General features: G+C 42.9%; 1 protein-coding gene across 1 annotated transcript in view; it reads right to left on the bottom strand.

Annotated features, from left to right (window-relative positions):
• Positions 1-9,006, bottom strand: part of FREM3 (FRAS1 related extracellular matrix 3) — a 64,732-nt gene extending 55,726 nt beyond the window's left edge. Inside the window, exons 1-2 of the mRNA XM_074588819.1 lie at positions 3,981-9,006; positions 2,088-2,177 (exon numbers count right to left, since the gene is read on the bottom strand). Coding sequence (XP_074444920.1) covers positions 2,088-2,177; positions 3,981-9,006 — 5,116 coding nt within the window. The remainder of the gene's footprint in view (positions 1-2,087; positions 2,178-3,980) is intronic.
• Positions 9,007-20,085: the final 11,079 nt, after the last annotated feature.

Here is a 20,085-nt window from a genome sequence, read left to right as displayed (position 1 = left end):
TTCTTCAATTAATAGCCCCATTTGATTTTAATTGCAGGTTGCATACTACTTCAAAAAGAGCTAGAAAATAATTGGCTTGTGAAATCTAGCTTGTTTTTTCCATCCCCCTCAGATGGTGAACGTTCAACCTTTTTCTTTCAGAATAACCAGAGGAAGCACAAACCAAAAGCCATTTTCAGCCTGTCATAGCTTTGTCTCCCATTTACTCTACTGGCTCCTAAAAGGGAAGATCTTTCCAGCTGTAAAGTTGCCAAGGATACAAAGTGCCAGCCATGGGGAACGGGCTGGTGCATTCTTTGCTTATGAAACAGGTCTTCCAGTTTCCTGAAGCCCAGTGTAATGACAGCTGAATGAAATTATTTGCTTACCCAAACCTTAACTAAAAAGGAAATACTCTCTTTCAGGCTATGAATACTGTGCACATTCCCAGCTGCCTAGTATTCCACTGTCCTTTGCAAACATAAGAAACTTGCCCCTGACAGGATCACAATGAACCAGAGGTGTGGTTGATCTAGTAATTGAAAAAAAATTTTATGCCCCTTAAGCTACATAATCTTTCATATCTGAGCAAAGTGACAATACCAAATGTTCAATTACTTCTTAGGCAATTGAAAATAAGCAAGTCGCATTTCATTGTTTTGCTAACTGATACCCTCAGTGCACTGCCTCAAAAGATTAAGTGTTGCCCTAAGACAAGGAAAACACTGAAGTCATATCCAAGGTGCTCACGTTCATCTTCAAGTCATAAAATGAACAGGTTCATTTCGAACAGCAGCTAATCAAAATGTCTTGGCTAACCAAATTGTGAGATAGTTCTTAATCCATAACAGAATGCTTATTTCTCAGGCACATCCTTCTCTGTGGCTGGATTGGTTTATAGCAAATGGTTGACAAAAAACTGCAATGATTTACACTGCTACGAGAACAGAAACAGACTGATTATAGATAGAATGTACTAACTGGTTTTCAAGAGATCAAGACACACAATTTCTGGTTCGCAATAACTGGGATAGGAAGCCTTAGCAAACTCAAAGAAGCTATTGCTTTTCGGTGACTATTGTCATAACTATCAATGTGTATTTCTTTTTATCGAGTCTGTCAATTTTGGACAAAATATTTTAACGGTGTTTCAAGACTTGCTTTGAGGCCCGTTAGGAAATACTCACAAATGTAATTTTCTGTCAAATACTGCATTAGAATGCTATTCTGACATGTTCTATGCACTCAGGATTACATCAAACTAGTATGGAAATTTACAGAGATTATTGTGGAGGCAGATCCTTACATAGAAGATATTTAACTAAATTGCAAACTTATTTTATGACTCTTGCTGTCTGCCTTTAATTAAAAGGAACTTCTGTACAAGTTTGATGAATTCTCAGTGAACTTAATTCATGTGGATAATTGGGGAAAAATACTGTAGCCTACAGGAAAGAAAAACAATAAACAAACAGAACAAAACAGATTTTAAAATAAGAGTCATCAAAGGAATATGCAAAAAATGCAACATACACATATCAGTTTATATAAATAATCGCTGGTCCACTGAAGCCTTTGACACAATAACTATCTACGCAAAACAGGGATATGTTTCTGTATAAATAAGAGCAAAATGGACTTAACCAGCCTATCTTACCATTTTGCCAGGCTCTCAGCCAAGATCTAGATCAACTGAACTCTCCTTATTTAACAAAGGTTAGCATTAATTTTCTCTTTTGGTTCAGTAGCTGGCCATGATTCTAAAACCATCAATGCTCCACCTTGCACAGTTGAATTTTTGCAACATGCACAGCTGACCACAAGGGACCCACTGTCACTGCCAACAGTCCTCCATAAAGGCCACTGAACAAAAAGCATTGTGACAACAGTATATCTCATTAAGAGCTCATAGCTTGCCATAGCAGTTTGCATTAATTGTGACATTATACCTTAAAATGGATAAAATATCCTGATTTGTGTTTCTATGTGTTCATGGCACTTTCACATATTACTTATAAGGAAATAATAGATGAATTGTTTGTTTAATGTGAACAGTCTTCCAGATGGTGTAATTTTAAGATATGTATAATTAAGCACCTTAATCTTACCATTGTCTTCAATGGAGAAATAGAAGATGTCACTGGTAGCATTATTACCTTCCTTCAAGATGTAGCTGATCTTCATTTCATCAATATCAGCTAAGAAAAGAATATGATAATTAATCATGATAGAATTTTACTACAGAATATAGGACACAGTTCATTCTACCTTTACTATTTGATTACTTACTAATAAGTCGTCTAATTTGTGGATAAAGCATTTCAGCAACCAAACTGGTATAATGTGGCATGGCTTCTTATACGGGTCTATACTCAAAGTCACATCCTTGTTTCAGCACATTAGGAAGAATTACTTTGCTATAAGTAACTAGAATCTATTTGGAGTAAAGATCTGCCCAATTTTTAAAGATAAATTTAACTTTAATCAGTTTTTTAAGTTCTTCTATAACTTACAAAACTGTTGCAGGTACATTGTCATTGAATATGAGAACATATTAAACAAATCACAAATAGGTCTAAAAGTCAATAAAATTTGTATTTGGTATTCCCAGAGAACAGGGGAAAAACACTGGGATATTTCTATTACACTAAAGTTGCAGGTTATTATTCTGTGCCACATTTCATCTATATGAAGACTTCAGAGAATTCTTCTGCTTTTATTTTAGTTAAATAAACAACAATTTCATTTGATATAAAAACATTTGAGACATACGTAAATGTTCTTTATGATCCATTCAGCATTAAGCTGTTGTAGAGCTAATTCTAATCTTCCAAGATATTACTCCCCTAGGGTTAACAGTTGCTCTTGTTCTGGTATGGCAGATTTGGGTGCTTTCTGTCAACTGAAAATGTATGAAACTCTCTTGAAGGAACGACAAATGCTTTTTCACAACACTAGCTTGGCAGATGAACTGCAGACCTTTTAAAATAAACTGTGTTATCATAATCTTAAAGCTACAAGTTTGGAAGTTATAGATAAATACATAAAATGGAGATAGAAGATTTTTTCTCTCCCCAGATTGTTTTCTCTTGCAAAAGAAAGGTAACATACTTGAGCACATAAAAATAACGGAGACCTCTAATCCTATTATAGTGTCTAATGAGAATTTTGGTAAACATTGTCCTCCCTGCTGATAGTCAAAGAACGCTGGAAGTAGGCCAAGTCTAGGCTGGAAGTTTCCTTGCGAGCACTTTCAGCATACTATTCTATCCAGGACAGATGAATGACAGTTCTAAACCCAGTAAACTCCGTAAGATCGGCTGGAGCACAGGAACATTTATAGGAAGTCTGGCTGCTGTCACTGCGCCCCACCATCCAGAGGCTCTTCCCTCTGCATCCAGGATGGTTTGGTGGAGCTGACCTAAAGGAGGCCTCCCTACCTACTGAGCTTTCTCTGTGGAACAGAATCACACAAAATGTCACCCAAACTACTGAGGCTACACTGGGTGTCTCCTGCCTTTTTTTTTTTTTTTTTTTAAATACTAGATCCAGTGATGTGCAGACATGTTAAGCACTTTTCCAAACAATTTTCTCTGAAGACAATAGTGATTTTTGGGCCTGGGTTTAATTTCCAGGCAGGCAAATAGGTAATTCAGTCTTCAAAAAGAAACTGGTGCGGGATCTGCAAATCACCAGATTGTATCCCATCTTCTTAGGAGCAGCACCGTGCTATGTACACAGTAAGATGTGCATTTAACACAGCAGGAAACACATTAATGCATGCGCATACAACACAGAACTGTTCTATTGTATCTTCACAGATAAAACAAACCTTCATTTCTAAAATACATGTATTATCATTCTGATCATTTGCATATACTTCATAGTTTAAAACACGTTCTTTTCTAAATCCCCTGAAAAAAAAGATTCAAAAAATATAACACAAAACAACAGCTCATTGAGCCCAATGTTTATAAGCAAATACAACCGTCAGCACCAACCTTGTGTAAATGTTCTAACGCTCTCATTTCCAAAGCCGGTATTAACGATGAAGCCATGCTCCGGCCCATCTGTTATTTTGTATTTCAACAGCTTGTGCGGACTGTCTCGATCCTCTGCCTTTAGCGCCTTACTAGTGATCAGGAAGCCTAAGTGCCCCGCTGGAAGCCTTCTCAGAGTAGGGGCACCCTTGTTCACCACTAACTGTGGTACTCTGTTGTCCAGTGAACTGATCTGAATCCTCATCATCTGGGGTTGGTGGACCTCCTTGACAGTGTCAGGGAAAACATAAAAGTTTGTGTGGGTCCCATCAGTCACAGAGAAGGAGAAACTATCCTGGTTGGTTTCCGTACCATCATGTCTGTAGCTGATAAGATTCTCATTCAAGTCTTGTTTGGTGAAGCTGGTGACTGGGTAGCTGTTGTTGTACAAAATCTGGCCATGCACCGGAACCTGAGTGACTGTGAATAGGAGTAAATGGTCAGGTGTATCCCCATCTTCCATAGTCAGCTCAAAAGGGGTGATCAACCTGGTCTCCCCTTCCTCAACAACCAGGTCACCAATAGTTAGAATTGGCTTTTTATTATCCACATCTGTGATGAAGACCCTGAAGGTACGGAAGACTGGGTTACGGCCATCTGTCACTTCGAACTCAAAACTGTCCATCTTTACCTCATCCTCTGCTGTATGAATGTAGTAAATCTTGTTGCCGGCAAGTTGGAGTTGAGTAAAGGAAACAACAGGTACTCCAGGACTGTCTGAATTCTCTAGATGGCCCCGGGTTGGGGACCGGGTGACACTGAAACGCAAATTTTCATCAGGACTGTTGACATCACTTGTGCTGAGCAGATCAGTTGTGAGTGTCACCTTTCCACCTTCTTTCAGAGTTACACCCTTGTTGATCACCTCAGGGAAAACTATATCAATGTTACCAACAGTAATATAGAAGTACCTGTCTATCAAGGCATTAATGCCATCAGTAACATCAAATTTAATCAGATCACGCACTCCAGGTAGGCCAGTATGAACATACCAGATAAAACCCTGGTCTAAATCATCTTGTGTGAAGTTTGTGCCTTGCGTAATGTTGTGCAGCACTTCCTCTTGTCTGTTCAGATGCTGTAAGAAACCCTGCACAGGTGCCAAACGGATGACATAAACAAGGTTCTTGTCCTCTGAATCAATGTCTGTGGCTTTAAGGTCTCGACTAGAGATGACCTTTGACTTGCCAAACTCTACTTCCAGACCATTGTTGATTGCCATCCTGGGGGTCTCATCATCTACCAGGACCACCATAATCGGCACATTTTGCTCCACTGTGTGGTGCCCATCTGTCAGCTGAATTTGGAAGCTATCTTCTTTCGTCTCCGAGTCATCATGTTCATACACAATGCTGGAAGCCTCCCGGATCTCCTCCAGGGTGAAGCTGTGAACAGGCACAGTGCCTGTGGACAGCTGCTGCACAATCTGCCCATGCTTAGGAGGGACAGCAATAACAAAACGCAGTTCATCTGGAGGCATGTCTGCATCGGCTCCATTGAGGATAGGGGTGTCAATCACCAGGCTCATCCCCTCAAGCACAACAAATTCGTTTACAAACAGCTCTGGCTTTTCATCATTGGTGGGGATGATGACAATGGGGAAGAACTGGTGAGGTGAGAAGTTAACACCATCAGAGCATTGGAAAGCAAATCTATCCTCCATAGGCTCCAGCCCTTTGTGAATGCTCTGCACGTAGTTGACATGGCCCAGGCGAACATCTTTGATGGAAAAAGCACTAATGGCAGTACCGGCTCTAGACTTCTCAGACCCTGGGGCTGGAGAAACATTCTCCAAATAACCTGAAGTGGACTGAACTGTGACAATGCACAAGATGTCATCTCTGGGAGTATCTATGTCCTCCACATCCAGCTGATCCAGAGTTAGAGTACTCTTCCCTCCCTCGAGGACACTGAGTGGCTCTGACGCAACCATCACTTCAGGTGCAATACTGTCCACAGGTAATATAGTTACAGCCACACGCACCCTTTGTACTGCGCTGCCTCCCACCACCCACTCACGAGAGAGGTCAGAAATGGTGAGATTGAAGGAATCATACCTCTTTTTCAAGCCAATCTCTCCACTGGTGTGAGCGTAGGCTACCGCTCCGCTGATGAGGTCGTGCTGGGTAAACTTTTCTGATTGTACTCCATCCACAAGGATGTCACCCAGCTTGGGTGGATCCTGCACAATGAAGGTCAGCATCAAGTCATCTGTATCCTCATCTGTAACCTGGATAAGCAACGTAGTCATTTCAGTAGCACCATTTTCCAGGACATCAATGGCTGCTCCCATCCACCTGTGACCACCAGGCAGAGCAATACTTGGGTTTTCATCATCCACAGGCTGCACAGCAATCTTGACTGTGATTGGCACATGATGGACTCCATCACTCACTTCCAACTGATAAGAATCACTGTCAACCTCATCACCGCTGTGCCTGTAGGAGATGCGCCCACCAGCAATATCATCTAGCAGGAAAGATTCCCCTTGCACTATCAGACCCTCCTCCAGATAACGTAGTTCGCCATGCACCGGAGCTTGAGTTACAGTGAAGACAATCTGGCCTGCAGATGTGTCCTCATCTGTGGCATCCAGTTGATTGCTGGTGAGAAGGAAGCTGTTTCCCTGAAGTACAGCGAAGCCTGTATTGGTGATCTGAGGTGGTCGGTTATCCACTGGCTGCAGGAAGAGAGTAAAGGTACCTTGTAGAGAATTGCTAGCTGAGTCCTCTACAAGGAATGTGAACTGAACCACTCGTGGTGTGATCCCCAGCTCCTGATCTGGAGGTCGATACGCCACCTTGTGGTGGTTGACTTGGGCTTGGGTGAAACTTTTAATGGACACCTCAGGACTGTCAGCCAACACAATCTCTCCAGTGACCACAGAGTGGTTCTCATCTGTGTCAGTTGGGGGTGTCAGTAGAGTGTACTTCAGCTCCCTGTCATCTGTATCCAGATCAGTGTACCGTAAATAGTGCTTCTTAAAGACAGTCAGCTGGTATTCCTGCACTGTCATCTGCAGGCTAGTACCTGGGTACAGCGCAGGTGGCAGGTTGTCTACCGGTTGGACTTTGACAGTGAACACATGCTCCCCTGACCAGTTAGGGGGGTCATTGTCATCCTGCAGCTGGAACACAATGCGGCCCATTACTGGGCTGGCGCTGTGAGGTCCCATGTGCCTGAAGAACAGCCTCCCATCAAGGATGTCCTGCTGCAGCCACTCGTTCACCACCCTCTCATATATGTGTTCATCCTCCACAAAATGCCAGGGGGAGGAAGAGGAGTCACTCTCCAACCCTGCTCCACTTTCTTTGCTCGCATAAGAGGCTGGTTGCTCTGCCTGACGCAGCAGCAGCTCACCAAAGCGGTGGGAGTGTAGTAGGGACATTGCAGAGTCCCCGACCAGGACAAACCGGATAGAGGCATCGTCAGAGTCAACGTCTGTGGCACTGAGGACAAAAGGTGAGATTTGGACAGTCTGGTGCTCACTCAGCACCAGTCCTGTATTTGCATTCAGCAGCGGTGGCTGATCATCATCAGGAGCAATGGTGATGGGGTACAGAAATTCAACCTGGTGCTGCCCGTCTGCCATGCGGAAAACAATGTTGTCACTGTAGCTGTGCTCACTACCATCATGCTGGTAAATCACCTGCCCTGCTGCTAGCTCTGCAGCAGTGAAATACTTGCGGCTGGGCAGTACACCCAATACGTTGAGTTTCCCATATCGCAGGCCTCGTGCGACCCAGACCTTCACCTCTTTCAGATTGTCCTCATCGCTGATCTCCAAGGTGCCAGAGAGGGGCCGTGACTGGCCCTCAAAGAGCATCAGCTGTGGGCCAGCCACATGACTGAAAGTGGCCACAGGGGCCAATGTGTTCATGGGCTTTACCAGGATCACAAAAGCAAAAGGCTCTGAAGAGGCACCTTCAGGATCCAGAACTTCCATTTCCACCTGGTAAAGCCTCTCCTGGTCAGAGTCCAGGGTAGGGGGCTGGTAGGCAATTTTCAGCTCCCTCACCTCCTGCTGCGAGAAGGCAATGAGGGGGTGGCTGGGGTCATCAGTGCTGAGCAGGAAGCCTTGCTGCCGTGGGTCACTGGGCCAGGAGGAGATGAGATTGAAGACCAAGAGGTCCGGGGGGGTTTCCAGGTCCTCTGCAGCCAGCATATCCAAGGTGAGGGCAGTGAGCGCAAACTGGTCCACCTCCATCATAAGCAGCGCCAGGAAGCTGGGCTTGGGTGGCGTGTTGTCGGCCCCTTCGCGGATCCGCACCAGCACTTGGAAGTACTCCCACTGCTCCGGGCCGGCGGCGGGCAGCACAGACACCCGCGCCGGGATACAGTCCTGTCCCGGGGTGGCGGTGGCCGCCGTGTGCTGGTAGCGGACCCCCGCTTGCAGTACGGCCGAGCAGTCCTCGCTGTAGCCGGCGGGCAGGGGTCGCCCCTCGGCATCCAGCAGCCGCCCGTAGGCGGGAAGGGGGCCGGCGCCGGCGGCTTCGGGGGGCAGCAGGGTGAGGCGGCACCGCCGGCCGGGCTCGCCCTCGGGGAAGCCCAGCACCTTGCCGTCCAGGGGGGCGCTGAGCCCCCGCAGCTTCTCCACGGGCAGGGGCAGGTTGCGGCTGAGCAGGCGCAGCTGCTGGAAGAGCACTTCCACCTCCAGCGTGAATGGCACGACGAGGGTCTGGCGCGGCGAGTCGTAGCGGAGCTGGAGGCGTAAACGGTACCGGCCGGGGCTGCGGGCCCCGAAGTGGGTGTAGGTGACCTGCCCGCAGGCGAAGGCGCAGGGGAAGCGTGAGGGCTGCAGGGCTCCGGCGCGCTGCGGGCCCGGCCCGCTCCCCAGCACTGCCACCGCACACCTGTCCCCCGGCCGCACCCGCAACACTAGGTCCACCGCCGGGTCCAGCGAGACGGAGCGGCCGAGGGGGACGCGCAGCCCCCGCTTAGAGACCAGGATAGAGGACGCATCGGGCTCCAGGGGGGGCTCCGCCATCCCCCGTGCACTCAGGAGCCCCAGCAGCAGCACCGCCGCGGCCGGAACCCCCTGTGGCCCCCCGGCCATACCCCGGCTGCTGCGGGGCACCCTGCGCTCTGCGCCACTCCCAGCCCCGCCGTGGCTACTAAAGGGCCGGGGCGGGGGCGCCGCCCCGGGGTTTGGGGGGAGAAGGGCCCTCCCCCAGCGCTGCTGCGGGGGCCGCCGCCCCCGGCTGAGGGTCGGAGGTGCCGGTACGCCGCGCGCGGCGGCAAGGTGCGGACTGGGACGCGAGAAGCCCGAGCGGGCTGGCGAGCCGGGGCTTGCTGGTCCCCTCGCACCGCTCCCCCCTGCCCCCGGACCCCCTTCCCGGCGCAGGCACGGCCGCAGCTTCGGTCCCTTGGGCGGTGCGACAGCGAGAGGATGCGGCGAGATTAAGGGCAGAAAATAAGGGAGGCAGATGAGAGCCGGAGCGAGCGGGGCAGAAGGAGCGAGGCGGAGCTGGGGAGATGTAAGTAGAGGCAGGGGGGAGCAGGCACCTGAGGCGGCCGGCGGCAGCCCGGCAGGCTCGGCCCAGCCTTCCCGGGCGGGGGACGGGGCTCGTCTCGCTGCCGGGATGGAGGAGCCCGCACGGGCTCCTGCAAGAGCCTTGCCCCCCAGCAACGATCCGGCTGAAAACCAGAAATACACGTTTCCTCTCGAGGGGGAAGCTATTTCAGCGCGGAGAGGAGCAGATGCAGAATTTCAAAGCTAACGCGACCCTCCCTTCGTGTTGTAGAAGGGGCTTATTGATATTCCATCTTTTGGAACAGACGGAAGTTTCCTCCCCTTCACCCCCAAACTTAGCATACAGTGCATGCCACGTGCGGACAGTACCGGGGGAGATCAGTAAAAGCACACTGACTGTAGGACGTTTGCTTACTGCTAAGCAATTTCTTACAGCTAGAAAAATTAAAGCAGCCTACGCAGTTTTCACTTTGCTTGGGACCAATCCTATTCAGTTTCACTTGCAGGTGCTCAGTTCTTGCTCAGGCTAGATAAAAATGCTACTGGATTTTTAAAAACAAAGTTTCTGTTGGAATTACTACTGCAGTTCTAATATTTTGGACACTTGTCCCTTTAATTAAATAGTTACTTAAATTTAAGATGCTTAAAGCTTTATTTACTGTTTCTGATTTTTTTTTTTTCCCCAAATTCTCAGGAAAATATCAGCAACTTACTGAGTCCCACTGTGCACGAAGATTAATTGCTAACCCACTCTTAGCTACCATAGAATAGGATTGGGCTTTTCATTCTTAAGTGTTTTCCTTGTGTTCTGGTGTATCTTTTTTCACATCAACACGTTCGAAAAAATGAAGTGCACAGGCAGTAGTAGTACACTTCTCTGGTTTAGTACAAGATTTATACAGTCATTTGCTATTAATTTATCAATGGCTTTTTTTTTTTTAAGCATAAGGACTTTTCATACGGGAGTTTCCATGTACACTAGACACCACAGTACTCTGTGGAAATGTTCTCTGTAGTGAGGACTAAGCCCCTGGTGTGGTCGTTACTAACAAAGTTTTACTGGGAGTTGCCCTTTCAGGAACCTAAGTATGTCCAGATTATTTTTCTCAAGCCAACAGGGTATTTCTTGACAAATATAACTGGACTAATCAGTAACAAAGATATTGCTGAATAATCGCTTACAGACAGAAAGGGGTTTTCTGTTCTTGATAGATTCAAAGCCCTTATGCCAAGTTATGTTCTTTGGTAGAACCATGTAATCAATAACCCAAGTTATCCACTGAAACCTGTGTGTATATCTTCACATATACACAAGCATGCAAAGCTCACAAAATTTGCATTTTTTCAATCCTTAATCAAATCTAGGCATTTGTCCTATAAGGAACAGTGCCAGTGCAGAAGGTCTGTGTAAAACTCAGAGATTATATGCTATTTCCATCAAGTGTCGTGGAAGGTAAGACAAATTTTCCCATTAAAATAAATGGAATGATGAACGTGTTCAATTGCAATTTTTAACTCAAGAGCATGTTGGGCAGGAAAAATTGAGGAATTGTTTTCCCATGTATTTGTGCTCAACCTGCTTCTATTGTTCAGTTTGTTGTGAGGTAGTATATAGTTTATCAGAAATATGAATGTATACCACAAGATGAATTCATTAAAAAATGGATGATGTATTTTGAAGTTTTGGAAATCTGACATTAAAGTGGTGACAGACTAAATCCAGACTGCATGCAATGGTTCTGACCACCTTGCTCATACCTATTCTTGCTTTGTGCACAGTACAAGAATCATTTTCTCCCTTTTCTGTTTCACTGGCTTTTAAAATATTTAATCTTTCTTACTTTCTTATGTCATTGAAGCCCAGTCCTATAAGCATGTAGACACAGGGGCTCGTATTACATGTTAAAATTGGCAGAAATGCTTTCGTATCTACTTGCAGAAAAGCAGTGTTTGTTTTTCCAGCTCTTAGGACCTGATTCAAAGCTCTTAAGTCCTGCAATCACCTTTCAGTTGACTTTGATGGGTTTTGGATCAATGTTAGTTATACAAGATATTCAGAATCAAGTTCAAAGAACTGTTAAACAAAAACAAAGTTTTACTTGCTGAAGTAGCTTCATTGTGCCTCAAACATAGCCAAGTAGCTGCCTTCCTACACTCATATTCCAGTTTAAAAAAACCCTACTGTATTCAAATATTAAGCAAGTTATGACTAACAGTAGAGATCAGACAGTCAATAAGACATGGATGCTTGATATCAGTGAAAGATCTTAGACATCTTGATTTATCACCATTAGTCCAGTGTTATGGTAACGTAACGACAACTAAAAAATGGAAGTTGTCTATTTTTCCCCCTCTGTGTTTTACACATCTTTTATTAATACTCCCTGTCCCAAATTAGGCTGAAGAACATTTCTGCTCTACATCCACATAAGAGCATAAGGCATTCATAGTTAAGAGACAGCCCAAACCTTGATGCAGCAAAATATAAACAGCTATGTCTTCAAGTTCAATGTTTGGGTCATTAAAAAAAAAAAAAAGGAAAGGAAAAAATAGTTGCTTAGAGGGTTCATTAAGCTGGAAAAGAAAATCTCCACCTGTTCCATTAAAAAATTATATATCTTAGTTTAAGTGTTATGCTGATAAATTGTGTTTAAAAAAAAAAGTGAAGTAACTCCCTGCAAGTGTTCCATTCTGAATCAAAGTTTTCCTTAAAATCACACAACTATAATTAATTTTGGATACACAAGCACTGATGCACATGTTAACCTCTAGTAACCAAGTAGGTTGAGCCAATCTGACAGTTCACTGTGGCAGACCTCTGAAGTGTTGAGAGTTAAAATTTCAGAGCCAATTACCATGGAAATTATGACCTGCAGCCCAGAAGAGCAGATGGATTTTCCACAGAACTAGACTTACAGTAATCACAACGAGTTGCTTTTTCACAGCCACACAAATATACATAAAACTGCAACCAGAAAAATGTTTGAGTGAGTATTTGCCGCATAAGCGTTGTGTGAGCACTTTATAAACAGACAATACGTCTTCCAAAACCTTTTTCTGATGGTTAGGTTATTTCTCATGCTTAACAGTGAGCATTATAAGCAAGTCTTAACAAGCATCAGTTAAGTGCATGGAAATATACAGAGGTACAACAATAGATTGGCATTTTTGCTTACCTTGGGCATTTGTTGCCCCGTTGCCTCCAAATTCACCATTGGTTGTATGGCTCCAGCCTACTCCAGTTTAAGTCTCCAGTCTTGCTGACTTGACCCTTCAGTGGTTTGGAACAGTGTTTTCCATTTAGCTTAGTTTCAAGTTTGGTTTTTTTTAAAAAGTATTAAAAGAATACTCAGCTTCTAGCATTAGGTCATCTTTTTGTATATCGCATCTTGAAGTGAGGTAAGAGGAAGCATTTTCTTGGATTGATCTTGGAGATACTAGTTGGAGGGAAGGGGCTCTTGAAGGTATTCCAAATCAGAAAACATGAATGAATCTGAAAAAATAATCAAAGCATAAAAATAAGTAATTTATTGAATTAACCTAATGAATATAACTATTTTGCTAAGTCCATAACACCATCTGCTTTGTTTTTCTTTTAATATATTTGTTTCATTTGTGAATGGCAGTATGAGATGCAGGAATAACCAAATTAGGTATCTGTTGCTCACCCTGGAAGTAATCAGATCTTAATTCCATAGTGGTACTGTCAGTCAAACACCACTTTGTAAAGCTCAGCATACTAGTACTACTTTGACTTAACATGCTTTTAATAACAATAAAAGTCAGCAAGGGCTCCATTTAAAAAAATTCTACCTTATGCAGATGAGATGCCCAGGTTTGGAAGCATCAGGATCCTGCCCCATATCTTATGAGAGCTTTTTCTGTGTGATCTACCTTTCTTCTGCCCACACACCAGGTGCCAAACACCCCTGTTTGGAGGCTGTGAGTAGTGCATCAATCCCTGGCACTGCACCGCTGGGGTTTCTGCATGCATACTTGCATTCGTCGGCATGCTACCTCTGAATTTCATACAGGGCTTTGCACACACCACACACACAAATTAATGTAGCTCCAACACTATCTGTCATGTTTCTCTTCAGGAGATAAGAAGAACTCTACCATGTGGCATTACATGATGTTAGGACATATTAAGCTATACTGTGTCATGCCACAAGGTTTAACTGGATGAATGAATGAGAGCAAGCATGCACCTACACTTTCAAGCAGCAGACTTGCTGCACTTAACAGCTCACAGGGAACCAAGTGCCTAAGAAGAAAACAGAGTGGATCTGCAAGATCTCATACTAGGAGATAAATGTCCCTGTTCTGGTAAAATAAGATTAAATGCTTCTGCTGTACCTTCTGCAATACTCTCTACTGGAAACAGTTGTCCTGATCAGCTGTCTATGTGTGTATAGATAAATGTGGGTGCGTATGTGTGTGTCTATATGCACACACTTGATTTCTAAAACTCAGCAGCTGCATAGGACTTTGGGGATGGCAACGCTGTAGTCCTTAAAAACCTCAAGAACTAGATCCAGGTGATAAACCTCAGTTCCAGGCTAAGGCCTTAGCATTGCACTAACTGAAATTCTTTCTTCTGTTGCATTCTAAACACCTTTAGAAATACTCATACAAGTTTAAAAAAGCAGAGGCGTAACTTTTGGAGTAGAAAGTATCACTGAAGACCCTTCACTAAATTCAGGGTACGTAACTATCCAGCAGAGAACAAAGCCTGGAGATAAATCAGCCCCTAGAATCTGGCTGGTTTGGCTGTATAGGTGAACACCCATGCTGTCAGAAGAACATCTGCTGTAGCTTCCCATATAAAGCATTTACTTTCAAGGTTTGGGTTTTTTTGTGTGGTTGGTTGTTTTTTTTTGGTTTTTTTTTTTAATAAGTGTCTAAAAGCCCTTTCACAGTTAGTAATAAATTTCCATCCAATTTCTGCACTAGCTGAAGTCAACATAACGAGAATAGCTGGGGATTCTTAGGAACTTTATCATGAACCCAGAGCTATCCACTTTTGCACCTTTTAGAGGGAGATCTGTTAGGGTCAGTAGACTAACATTACATGTCTAAATGGAATGCTAAGAACATCCTCAGTAAGTAAAAATCTGCTTTCAGTAAGGAAAGGAAAAAGACTGCAAAAAACCTAAGATCAAGTTAATTTGTACAGTGTTTAATTTGCATAGTTTTATGTTTCACTTCAAGTAAGTGAACTGGAGATTCAGCAGATGCTTAAGTGTTTTGTTGTATTGGTATAATGACTCCTTGCTTTTTAAATAATTAGAGGAAAACAAAAGTATCCCAGAGGCTATTTAAATAGTGAGAGGAATAACCTTAAGACTAACATCTTTGACTCGAAATTGGCCTTCTATTGAGGGATAACTGTGACCTTGCACACTTATCCATTCTTGCTCCTTCCCCCAATCAACGAGGATTTACTATAATGCTTGAGATAACAGTCCTTAGGTATGTTTATCTTCAAAGGAGACCATTCGCACTGAAGAGCACAGATCCACGAGATGTACTCTTTCCTATTTAACCTGATACTGCCAGTCTTGCAAGATGCAGGGACATTTGTCAAGGCCCACCTCCCCAAGTTTATTTCAAACAGACAGGAAGTCATGGCATCCAAAATGGTCATTCATGCAACACCCCTCACCCCTAGTCAGTTGAAGTTGCCAACTTACATACTGCATGTTAAAGCACCGGGCTCCTTGCATTCTGGATGAGCAGATGTGACAAATGAAAGCAAACAAATGCACTAATTTAGAAGCTTTTCATGTAAAATTATTTTAGGGTTAAATCACAGTATTACTATGAGGACATAAGGTATTTAAATCCATGTGTAGGGTGAGAAAGCTCCCTCTGAAGTTTAGTTAAATAAATTTATGAATGGTCAGCCTTCACTTAATATTGAGAATGTTCCAACATTGTACAAGTGCACAGGATAGCTTCATGATGTTCATATAACAATTTTGCATATTATTGTAAAAATTCAATTACTAATGAAGAACTGTGTAATCACTACAAACAGTCACAAACTTTGTGATGAAGTTTCCTAAGCAAACAGTGCATGACCAACTAAAGGTACATACAGGTTCTTCCTTCTGTATTAACGTTGAAAATATAAACACTAAGTAGTCCATCTATAATATTCTTTTCCTCACAGATGAGTTAGTTCTTAGTCAGATGCAATTAAAAAACAAGTAGGCATTTTATATTGGAAGTAATTGAATACTATTCAATTTTTAGAAAGGTTTATTCCAGTTAAACAGGGGCACAAAAATGATGCTGCAGCTGCCATCGTCAGGACCTCTTTAGGCCCTCTCCATCTTGCAGCTGCAGAGCACAAATGAAGTCCAGGAGCTCCCCATGGAATGCTCCAATAGGCATTTCATACCATAAGTTTCCCCTACGATAGAGCCAGTGGCTTCATTGAGTTTGATTGACAAGGTGGAGCAATTGGGCAGTGACACATACAAACATCAAGGAAGCTCCCCTGTGCATAAGGCTCCTAAACTCATGGCTTTGCTGTCCCTTTGCTAATTTGCAGTAGCATACTGGGGTGCAGAGACAAGGCTTTCAAACAGTTACGGATTTTGAAAAGACCAACTTTTTACTCATGTAATCTTAAATGTTAGTGTCAGATCCAAAGCATTCTGCCCAGACAAAACAGTATTATACCACAACGAGAGGGGCAAACGACAAGTCTTCGGTATCTGGCTACAGACTCCAAATACACCCTTGGGCACTTCTGCCTAGTCCCCCCCTCCTCCCAGAGACAGGTTCTGCAAAGTGAAGGGGATAAGGTAGTCACCTAAAATCATGTGCTCCTGCATACATACCAATTCTACCCTGTACAGCAGTAGGAGCAGCATTTACCTTTAAATGCATTGCTAGACTGCCTGATTAGTACAGGCACATAACAACAAAACCGACTACCCTCCAAGAAAGTTAACACCTTATGGACCTCAAGAATTGCATCAGAACACAAAGGTAGAACTAGACACCTGGAAGGCGAGAGGCATATTTTGAACCAATATACTTTCCAAATCAATTTAATGTAGTTAGAAACCCATGAGCATATTTCAGTGACTATCCATGAAAATAAGATCAGGGATAAATTCTCTAACCACACATGGTAGACCACAGCAGAAACAGATATTGACTTACACCTCAATTAAGAAAGCAAGACCATGACCAAAGGCTAGACACTGCTGTTTCATACATTCATATTTCTATAAATATATGCAACATTCTAAGAAGTTCATGATGTCCATCTATTAAAACCGTACTTATATACAAATGTAGCAAGACCCCAATGGTTATGTGCACCTCTGAAGAAGCATAGGAACAGAAATTAGCCTTTTATTCTTCTCACTTAAGTTTCAAAAACATTTAACTGTACAAACACTTCATCTGTGTTTGATTTCTGGTGGCCAAGTAGCTACCCAGGCATGTTTACTGAGTGCATGGCACAGGTTTCCTTCCCTCCTTCACGCTGCAGGTGTTCCCTCTGTGACATTTCCTGATTTTATAGAAGATATACAGACAAACTTCTGCCCAGGTAGGTCAGGTTGCTAATTTATCTATCTAATACTCTACTGCCTATAATCTTCCTTCTGTCTTAAATAAATAAATCCCAAACCATGCATTTGGGTTCTTTGAAATGAATAGGCTAGTCCTTCTCTTCTTAATAACTCTTAATAGTCTTTAGAATAACTAGGAGAAGGTCAACAAGGTTGTTCACATGAGCACTACCAACATCAGAGAGGATTACAGAATCAATAGCTGCCCTCAGAGATCTGCTCAGGCACACTGGCCAGCCTTTCATGCAAACAGCCCACTGTACTCCAGGCAAAACTCCTCTGACAGGAGAAATGGCTGGAAAGCTTTAACTCTTTCACACACACAGAGAAGCTGCCAGTTCATCTCTGTGTGTAGCAGATGCAAAAAGTTTGCAGAGTAGAACAGGAGCACATTCATGATCCACCGTTCACTGCAGAGGTTAATTTGAGAGGTGTGGGCTCCTCTAGCTGTCACCCTAACGGAAGAGAAACTATACAATTTTAGAATGTATCTCGCCACCTATGAAAGTTGGTAAGTATGAAAAAATAGACAAGAAAAAGTCAGTCAATGGAAGTTAAAGAAACCTTAAGCTAAAGCAAATGCCATGCATTTTACCACAATACCAAAATACAGCAATAAATTACAAGCATTAAATATTTATGGATATAAAAGGATTTTTCTTTAGATCACTTACAAAAAAGTTATAAGGTATTGACACATCTTTCAGATTTCATCACTGTAAATTCTATTTCACACGAAATTGAAGTGGCTGATACGCCAAATATTTAATCTGTATCTTTGCTCTAACTCATTCTATATCAGGATGGATTACATAAATTTGGTCTTCTACAGCAGTTTGTCCCATTTTATCAATTGGTTTTGTTTTCATCAGATGTTACCTAGCAACTTTACTACAAAAACAGCAAAATTTTCTTTAGATCCTACAATTTGATAACTTTGTGCACCCACAATTATTAGAAGCTACTGCCACTCTGGAGACTTGCTCCCTATATTTACAAACAAAAAGCAGTTGAATGGCTCTAAGAATTGGCCATTTCTCATATTTTAAAGGAGAAAATGGCATGATTTTTTTTTTTTTAACATTTGATGACTGATGGATTAAAAGAAGTTAACATACTGGAAGAGCAGTAGGATTGGTCAGAAGTCTTAGGAAACTGAAATCAAGTTAACCCCCTGTTTTATTTGTAAGAGGCAGCATTTTCATTCTGTGAACTTTTGCATTGTTACATTTTAGTGCTATTATCCTTTTCTTAAGTGTAACCCAAAACATAGGCATCTGAGCTGAATCCATCCCTGAAGATCCCCAAGCCCTGTAGCAACTATTCAAATTGTTCTTATTTTGATGAAGAAACATGGAAGCTTACACAAATTAAAACCAAACCCAACATTTCAATATCCTACTATGAATGGACTTCAAGTTGTCCTGTATTTGTATCAGAGTTTTTCCACACAGGCTTATCCTCAACAACATACTGGGGATTTTTGGCGTGTGATGTGGTGCTACATTGATGCAGTGATACGTCTGCTTAGGACCTATGAAACCAGATGCTACAGGTCTTATCTGCACCATCTGCTCTGACATAGATATCAGAGGATCCAAGTTCAAATTCTAGCTGTTCTATGTTAAATATAAAGAGGATTTAGTCGGCTCCTAGTCAGTGATGCCTAGGGAGTCGTATGCACACTGATCTATATCTTTCTTTGGGACAAAGATCCTTGTGTTTCTTAAAAAAAATTAGAGAAAGAGCTCATTGCTAGATTGCTAGTACTTTTCTGAAATACTAATTCTGTGAAGTGAGAAATAGTTCGTACTTGTTTAGCTTCCCCATAAAGCAGAAAAATAAGAGTATTCTACTGTTGATGCTAACTATTTGAAAAACAACCCCCTTTTTCACCACCACAAAATACCTCTACCCATATGTAATATCTGAAAGATTCTAGAATTAGCCTTCTCCTTCTTACTGCATTGTTTCTATTTATGCTAAATGAGAAAGTTATTCAGATTCATGGGACAAAAGAGGCTGAATGTAGGTGCTTGTAATATTACCAAGCTACTCAAAACAACAGAGATGGAAAGAGAATGAAAGCAATAAAACCACTTTTCAGGGTTTATATGTCAAGTAAGAGTAGACCAGAGTTCACCTGGAGGTTTTGCTTGTTTTCTTTTGTTGACAAAAACGTTCTCTTCCAAATGAAAGCACTGATTTGACAGAAAAAACAGCTTTTCAACACAGACATCTACTTCAGTGGTATGAAGTAGATACTTATGATATGGAGAGTGCTAATTAAGCCAGTGGAACCGGCTGACTCCAGGCAGGGCTCAGGAGACAGGTTCAAGACCAGGATCCAGGCAGCACAGCTACATGGGAGAATGGTGCCCAAAAGAAAACCTGCGGCACATATTCCCCAGGCAGCCTGGGCCAAAAGGCAAAGCAGGCACTTCATAGAATCATAGAATCATAGAATTGTTGAGGTTGGAAGGGACCTTTAAGATCATTGAGTCCAACCTTTAGCCTACCCTGACAAGAGCCACTTCTAAACCATATCCCTAAGTGCTCCATCTACCCTTTTTTTAAACACCTCCAGGGATGGTGAAACACAGGTCTCCCAGAGGTCAAATTAATATCTAGGCTAGACTAGATCAGATGAATCCACTCCCTTGGAGAATTTCGGGTTACCCTTAACACAGCATAACACATATTATTAAGGCTTTTCCACTTCTGACATCTCAGCGTGCAGTTTCTTGCCTACTGTGGCCACCACATTAATATAAAGAAACAGCAAGAGACTTGAAAAATTCACTTTTTTTCATGCCCCAACTTTGAGAAAATAGTTTCTGACTTAAGTCTTCTAAAACACCAAACCCATAAAATCTACTAAAACCCCCATATACAGGATATATATTTGGTGACATGGATGTCCAGAGTAGGATGTTCATGCACCCTGCACACGCACCTAAATTAGCTGTCACACATTCCAAGGCACAGTACAGAT

This window comes from Larus michahellis, chromosome 5 (assembly GCF_964199755.1).
Source record: "Larus michahellis chromosome 5, bLarMic1.1, whole genome shotgun sequence".
In the NCBI taxonomy this organism is placed as follows: Eukaryota; Metazoa; Chordata; class Aves; order Charadriiformes; family Laridae; genus Larus; species Larus michahellis.
This window is presented reverse-complemented; position numbering and strand designations above follow the sequence as displayed.